The 8,277-nt window shown below is 37.6% G+C and overlaps 1 protein-coding gene across 1 annotated transcript; it reads left to right on the top strand.

Moving 5' to 3' along the window:
• Window positions 1–1,593: 1,593 nt before the first annotated feature.
• On the top strand, window positions 1,594–4,372 carry LOC141600927 (uncharacterized). The gene is made up of 6 exons (XM_074421184.1): window positions 1,594–1,898; window positions 1,956–2,451; window positions 2,496–2,963; window positions 3,103–3,321; window positions 3,416–3,525; window positions 4,300–4,372. The coding sequence occupies exons 1-6, from the start codon at window positions 1,594–1,596 to the stop codon at window positions 4,370–4,372; spliced, it is 1,671 nt and encodes a 556-aa protein (XP_074277285.1).
• Window positions 4,373–8,277: the final 3,905 nt, after the last annotated feature.

Here is an 8,277-nt window from a genome sequence, read left to right as displayed (position 1 = left end):
TTCACCTGTTTGCCTCTTCACATTCACTTTTTACATCTCATTCTTCACTCTCTCATTTTCATCGTAATTTTTACTCCAAAAATTCAAATTTTTACTCAAAATCCCCCCCCCCCCCAAATTAGAGCACTAGTGATTCCTTCACTGATTTGTGACGATTCCAAATTGTTAACTGTAAATTTCCTCCCACAACTCATGTTGATTGCTTTAATTTCTTTGTTTTAAACCCTAATTTCTGAGTTTAATTGCTTGTGTATTCATTTCTGGGTTATATTGCGAGTCAATTTCCGAGTTTAATTTGCCATCAATTTTTTTGTTCATAGCCATATTTTGTGTGTTGTTTAATTTCTGGATTTAATTTTGGCAATTTCATTCGTTCATTTCCCTAATTGATGTGGATTCCTCCTCAATTTTTGGGTTTCTAACCCAAATATTTATGTTTGAAACCCTAATTTCTGAGTTCGAAACCCCAATTTCTAGGTTTGAAACCCTAATTTTTGGGGTTTCCCTACTTTCTGGGTTTGAAACCCTAATTTCTGTGTTTTGAACCCCCAACCCTAATTTTTTTGTCCTAAACTATCTCATTAGTTCACATCCCTAATTGATGAGGTAACATTGGAGGAGATGACCTCAGAAACAACCCACAAGAGGGTAATTGTTCGTGCCTTTTCATGGGGGTGATTTTGAGTGTAAGAATGAGAAATTTGAGTATGTTGGTGGTGATGTACACCTTAAACATGGTGTTCTCTTAGAAAATCTCACTGTTGATTTTTTTAAGAAATTGGCTACTAGCTTAACAAGGAGGGAGGACTATGAGATTTGGTATAGAAGGCCAATGAGGAGTATTACTGATCCACATGGGAAGGGGTTGTTGGTTTTCAGTTTTGATCTTATCAATATTTTGAAGGCTGTGTGCAAGAGAACCAATACAGTAAATGTGTGGATTACTCTACCAAGGACAGCATCTAATGCATCAGCTGTTTTAGAAAGGACAGAAAGTGTGAGTGTGAATGTGGGCCTAGGGGAAAAAGATTCCGAGGAGGGAATCAATACTTTATTTGCAAAAAAACAGTTGAAGGGGCCCACAACAGCCTTAATGACTCTTTACAATTCAAAGCACCCAGACAAAAGCTACCAACCCAAAATAAAGTTTCTGCCATACCCCTTAGAAAAAGACATAGACAAAGGAAACCTACAACACAAAACTCTACCACACAAAATTCTGAAAAATAGATAACTACGCCAGATCTACAAATTATTAATGTCCCAACTCAAAGGGAGAAGTTGCCTTTGAGGAGGAATCTGAAGTTTGGTGCTCAGCCTGGGATTGTTATAAGGGAAAGAGAAGATTGTGTTGTCATTGAAGAGGGTAGTGATGGGTCTGTTGTTGTGACAGAAAAGGGTAAGGGCAAGGGCAAGGGCAAGGGCAAGAACAAGGTTAGTAAGGGTGACAGAAAAGGGAAGGCTAAGGTCAGTGAAAGCAGAAATGAGAAGGTAGGTGGATTGAAAAAAACTGGTAAAGGGAAAAGAAGCTGAATGTGAAAAAAGGGAAGAAATTGTCTGCAAAGAAAGTAAATGAGGGTGATGAGAATAATGATGAGTCTGAGTTCAGCGATTCTGAGGTTAGTGCGTGAAGCAGCTTTGAGTGATCAAGATTTTGGTTTGAATGAGTTTGACCTTGGTTTGAATATTTTTGATTATTTCATTAATAATCAAGAAAAAGAGGGAGACTCAGTATTAAAGGGAGTGGAAGCTGGATTAGGTGTTGAGGGGAAGAAGGCAAATAAAGAAGCTGGTGAATGTTCAAAAGCAAATGAGAAGGTTTTATTTGGGGTTGATGACTTAGATGTTAATGTCAGTTCAGATGTGGATTATGACTCAGATGAGCTAAGAAGTCTTCAGTGATCTGATGATGAGGCATGTCCTTACCCTACTTTCAATCCTGATTTTGATTTTAGGAAAGGTAAAAAACTCAGCAAAGGGTTAAAGTTCCCAAGTGTTGAAATATTCAGAAAGGCTTTAATCCATCATAGTGTGAAGAATGGTTATGATTTCTGGTATTCTCACAATGGAAGGGACAGGGTGACAGCACAATGCTACAATAGGTGTAACTGTGAGTGGAACAAGAAAAGGTCAAAGCTGGGTAAGAGTGTATGTGAGGTTGATAATCCTTGTAGGTTTTATGTGTATGCTAGGAAGTTGAGAGACCAAGAGACATTTCAGATCAAAGGTTTGAGGTTGAAGCATAAGTGTGTAATGTCAAATTACAATAGAAAGATTGGTTCTGAGTTCCTTGCTGATAAATACTTAGAGTTCTGGAGAACTAACTTGGATGGGAATATAAAAAGATTTCACAACCATGTTAGGGTCCATGTCAGTTACATGAGGTGTTGGTTGGCAAGGTCAAGAGTCAAGCTGGTTATCCATGGGAATGGCAATGACCAATATGCCAGGGTCTGGGATTATGCAGAAGCTCTAATCAAATATAATCTTGGCAGTTCAGCTTTTTGGATTGTGATAATATTGATAGGCCTCCTCTTATATTTAAGAGGTTTTACACATGCCTGAAAGCTTGCAAAGAAGGGTTTAAAATAGGATGTAGACCTATACTTGGGATTGATGGCTGTCATTTGAAAGGAGTATACCCAGGCATGTGTTTAGTGGCAGTTGAGTTAGATGGGAATAATAACATCTACCCAGTAGCATGGGCAGTGGTGGAGGTGGAGAACAGGGATTCTTGGACCTGGTTTTTAGAGCTCTTAAGCCATGACATTGAGAAGGTGGACGAGGAAGGCTTAACTGTGATGTCAGACAGGCATAAAGGTTTAGTAGAGGCCCTAGATAATGTGGTTCCAAAGGCCAACATAAGGTTCTGTGCAAGACATATTTGGGCCACTTTTAAGCTCAGATGGAGTGGTCAGTTATTCAAAGAAACATTTTGGGCAGCAGCTAGAGCATTGACAATGGTAAGTTCTGTTCTATTCTATTTCAGTTTAAATTTTTAGCTATTTCAGACTTTATGCTTTAAGTAGTTCCCTTTAATTTAGCTTCAATTACTGCATTACTTTATGCTTTAATTAATAAATTCAAACTCCATCATTACAGGCTTATCTCAAGAGAGAAATGAAGGGCATAGAGTTCTTATCAAAGGATGCACATGACTACTTGATTGACATTCCCCTTCAACATTGGTCTAGGCATACATTTGATGTAAACTGCAAGTCAAACCTTCTTCTGAACAATTTGTGTGAAGTATTCAATGCAGTTTTGAAAGAAGCAAGAGATAAATCAATACTCACACCCTTAGAATGGATGAGGAGATATGTAATACAAAGAATTTGTCAAAAAAAAAGAGGGTGGAAGAAAAGTTGATGAGTGGTTGATGCCATATGTGACCAAGTACTTGGAATGGGCAAAGGATGAGGCCAGTTTTGCTACATTTATGCAATCTGATGATGGTGAGTTTGGGGTTGAGCTGAAAGGAGAGCAATTTTTTGTGAACTTAAAGACTAGGTCATGTGGGTGCAGGTATTAGGACTTAACTGGTCTGCCTTGTCCCCATGCAATGGCATGCATGCTTGAAAAGAGAATGGACCTCAGAAACTATGTTGATGAGGCTTAATCAAAGGAGAGGTACATGCTCACCTATGCCCACTCTGTTTTTCCTATACCTGGTGTCAAACAAGGGGAACCAACAGGTTTACCAGAGCCACTACCACCACCAATGAGGACCATGCCAGGGAGACCAAAATCAAAGAAGAGAAGAAATTCAGCTGGTGAAAAGAAAGACTAACAAGTGAAGAGGTTGAAGAGGACTAATAATTGTAGCCACTGTGGTGGCTTAGGTCATTACAAAAGAACATGCAAAAACCCCCTGCACCTCCAAAGCCAGCTGCAGCTCCTGGTGGAAGGCCCCTTGGCAGAAGTGAGTATGCAAAGAATGCAAGGGAAAAAAGACAGGCAAGGGCTGCAAGAAAAGAGACCTGGAGAACATAACACCATACTGACAACTCCCTAAGTACCTCCACTGCTGCAAATACACCCAACCAAGCACCACCCACTTCTATGTCATTCACTGAACTGTTGTGCCAATCTTCAAACAATCTGCTCTAATCTAATGTTGTTGTTTTTTAACTTTATTTACAATCGTGCTTCTGCTATTGTGTTTTGAACAATGTAGTTTCATTATGCTCTTTCATTATCAGTATCCTTTGAACCATGTTATCTTTGAACAATGAAGTTTATTTGGCGAATGTCAATTTCAGTCTTTTAGGCTGTTTGTTGAGATGATGTGTGTTGCAGGTGGTTTGTTTGTATACTGCAGCAATTTGTGTGCTCTGATGAATTGTGGCAGCAGTTGCCTTTCAAGCAGTAACAATTGTTTAGATGGTTGTTAATTGAACAAGCCCTTGTCAATTTCTGGTTTATTTGTTTACTTTTCAAGTGCTTTAACTTGTGGAAATGTGAGAAATGAACAACGAAACCAAAAAATTAGTGAAAGGGCTTGTGTATGCTATAAATGCAAAATATGTCATCAACACCAAATTGGCACATAACCAAATGCTACCATTGTCATTACCGCCAAATTCTTCAACATTAGAGTACTCGTAACATTACATTCATCCAAATTATTGCCTACTCAGTACATACTATGATCAAAACAATGAAAATGGCAAAAACAATTGTCAATGGAAACCCTTTGCAATAACTAACCCTTTCACACTTTGACATGAATGCTTTGTTCTTCAAGTTTTCAATCTCAAACTGAAGCTTCTTCCTATCATCCTTCAACCATTGAATTTCACGAGACAAACAACCAACTTCATACTCATTCACTCTTTTCTCCATCTTCATCTTGTTGATTATGTCTTTTTGCCACTCTGTTTGAACACGATCGTGCCAACGAAACCAACGACATCCCTCCATAGGCCATACCAGCTGATGGGTTAGAAAACTTGCACCTTTCAAACCTCCTACCTTGATTGTCATGTGTGGAAGACGTCAAAATGGCAACCGGGACACCGCACAAGCACTTTTTGGGTTGCTCATCAACAACACTATGATGACTACTTTCATAGTTGCTTTCCATAGACATGTTCTCACCTAAATTTTTGAAACAAAATGCAGAAAATATGAACCCTAAATTGATTGCAGAAAATCGAAAATTGCAAATTACTAATTAAATGCATAAAATCGCATATATGAACCCTAATTGCATAAATTTTTGAAACAAAATCGCAAATTTGCAGAAGACTATACTAATTGGAAATTACAATAGAAATAAAATTGAGAGGAAGAAGATGAACATACCTTAATTGGGGGAAAAATGGGGAAATTATAAGAAGAGGGTGAATGAATGAAGTGAGGTGAAGAGTATAAAGGAGAGAGAAGAGTATAAGAGTATATAAGAAGAGGGAAGGGCATTTTCATCTTAAAAACTTAAAATCAGAAATTTCAAAAATTGACGGAATATGTCACCGGAGTGTCCATTTGGGTGCAATTTTTTACCTGAGAACATTTCATGGGAGTAAATTATTAAAAAGTTTTCAAAAGGGAGTAATTTTAGAAAAGTGTTTTCTAAAAGGGAGTAATTATTAATTTACTCTTAATTGTAATAGATTAGTGAACTAATAAATATATGTTCTACAATTGAATAATTAATCATAATTGAATAATTGAAGGAGGTTGAACTGTTGAACGAAGGTAAGGATGGAAGCCAAGGAACAATAGAGAGAAAAAGAGGGAATGAAGTTTGTTGTTTTTTTAGTAAGGGTAGTAAATGGAAAGTTTGGTATAAAAAGTACTGCAATGAGTAAAATTTGTACTGCGAAAATAAATTACGTATTATTATAGAGACATAATTACCTGAGAGAATCAAAAGAAGACATCTAATTGAGGGGGAAGCTAGAAGGCTTGTAATTAAGCAATTACAGTAATATTACATATATTTCCATCATCAAGAATTTATTTAGATGAAAGATGAAGTGATGTAAATAAATAGGGGGTTAAATGAGACAAAGGACAAAAAAAAAAGATTGAGCGCTGATGTATGGTGATTTATTAATTTGTTTTCTCATTGAAAATTTGTAATTATTGTGCTTTTAGTCTTTTATTGTAATGTTAGTGAATCCATGTGACACATTTTTAAGAAGGGATTGTAAAATAGTTGCTCAAGCTATCCTTTTAATATTATTTATAGATTTAATACTAATAGGATTTCCATAATTATGGGCAAAATCTTTGCCATAAATAAAATATTTAGTATCTTATTTCTGTAGATAGAAAACTTGTGGGCTCCAAACATTAAACTGTTTACTACGGAGTACAATCTACAATACACGTCTTAAGGTTTATGCAGTGGCGGATTTAGAGGGTCTAGTAAGGGCGCTCGCCCCCGCTGGCGATCGAAAATTCTGAAGTTTTTAGTTAACATTTTCCTAATTTTTTCGAATTTCCCTTATGCCATTACCCGCTTGCTACCGCTGGGATTAATTCCAGGCTCCGCCATTGTCTTAAGGTAAGACGCTACTTTCATCCAAACAATCAATTAAACTGATCAAAATTCAGAAATACTAAGCAGATTGGCAGCAACTTCATGTAGCGACTTTACCTTGAAGTCGGCTTTAATTTACCTATAAAACTTTCACAAAAACAACAAACAAATGACAAAGGCATTTTTTTTAATATATATAATAGGCAAAATTACTACTAGAAGTAGCGACTTCATCCTTTAATTAGAAAAACTTATTGTTATAAGTGATCTCACATATATGTAAAATGACACAAATTTTTGTTTCAGAAGGTCACTTTTCGTCTGAAGTTTCAGACAGACATATGTGACCACAGTTAAATATAACCACAATGGTGCAGTCAGTATTACAGTTTATGGTAACTTGTTTTTCAATAGTGGTCACATTTGACTGTAAAATAGTTACAAAATTCCGTCTTATTACTTCATACCAAAAATAGCCCGTTTGAAGCAAGACCAATTGGTGAAATGAATACAATTATATGTTTACTTGTATAAATAACCAATTTTACACAAAACTTAACATATATTCTCTCCGTCCTGATCATTATTTAACTTTGATTAAAATATCTTTTACAAAAAAAATATAAAATATACTAAGTAAATAAATGATTGGAGCGGAGGAATAGAAGAAGGTTGTTTTACCGTATAATATAGCCAGCTTTTTAATTAGTTAAACACTTCTCTAAAATTATTACTGTATTAAATAAGATTAAATAAGCACCAGGGCAAGGTATCCTACTTGCTAATTCCTCTGAAACTAGGTGTAAGGAGCCGCAATTCACCGCATATTCCTTGAAATTGCGCGCGCTGTCTGTTCACTTTGAACCCTTAGATTTCAATTATGCACTTATATATTTTCATTTCTGTTTTTAGTTTTTGTTAGTACTCCAAGACTACTTCCTGAGTGTCGAGTCTTGGAGCTAGCTTTTTAGTTCAAAATACCCCTTTTTAGGCGTTCAGAAAACGTATCGCTATTATACACAATCAATGTTTCATGCTACCCGACATGTAATATCAAATTTGACTCTATGGGAGGTACTAGTCAATCAATCTGCTTCCTACCAAAAGCTTTCTTATTTACTCGTTGCTTGCATTCTTATGAACTATTGCCTTCATTCTCACTAACGAGCATGTGTGTGTCGACCGTTGATGGTCGAGACTAGGATCTCGACACACGCAAACCGAGAATAATTACGAATGCACTAGTGGGCGATCCCTCACTAGTGCTTGACGCTCTCGCTTGCATTCTTGTCGCGAAATTAGACAAGGGTGCGCGCCACACTCCGGCTTAAAGTACCAGACCGTGACATTTGGTATCAGAGCCCGGTCTTCACGACGGGTTGCTGCATACGATGACAGAAAAGGCCGCGGAACCGAGTGAGAACAAAGGAGAAACTAGGGCCGGGGTGGCGGCCTTAGAGAAGTTGTTTGATGAGAAAATTCCATATTTGGAAGGACTCGTGGCGAGTCTAGGGAGCACTCACCAAGCCGTAGACGAGACGGTAAAGGGGCATCAGGCTCTCTTTGAAGCCGTAAACAAGACGGTAAAGGGGCATGAGGCCCGCTTTGAAGCCGTAGAAGCATTAATCCCGCGTGAGTTCCCGGAAGATATGGACTACGTCCACGAGAGACTCAGAGAGCTCGAGAACATGTGTAATACATTGATGAAAATGGCCGCAGGCGATAACTTTGCTAGGAGTCCCAAGGTGAAGCCGCCTGCACCTCACAAGTTTAATGGGGGCGAGAGA

Source organism: Silene latifolia, chromosome 9 (genome assembly GCF_048544455.1).
Source record: "Silene latifolia isolate original U9 population chromosome 9, ASM4854445v1, whole genome shotgun sequence".
Classification (NCBI taxonomy): domain Eukaryota; kingdom Viridiplantae; phylum Streptophyta; class Magnoliopsida; order Caryophyllales; family Caryophyllaceae; genus Silene; species Silene latifolia.
Note: the sequence above shows the minus strand (reverse complement) of the source record. Positions and strands in the feature narration are given on the sequence as shown.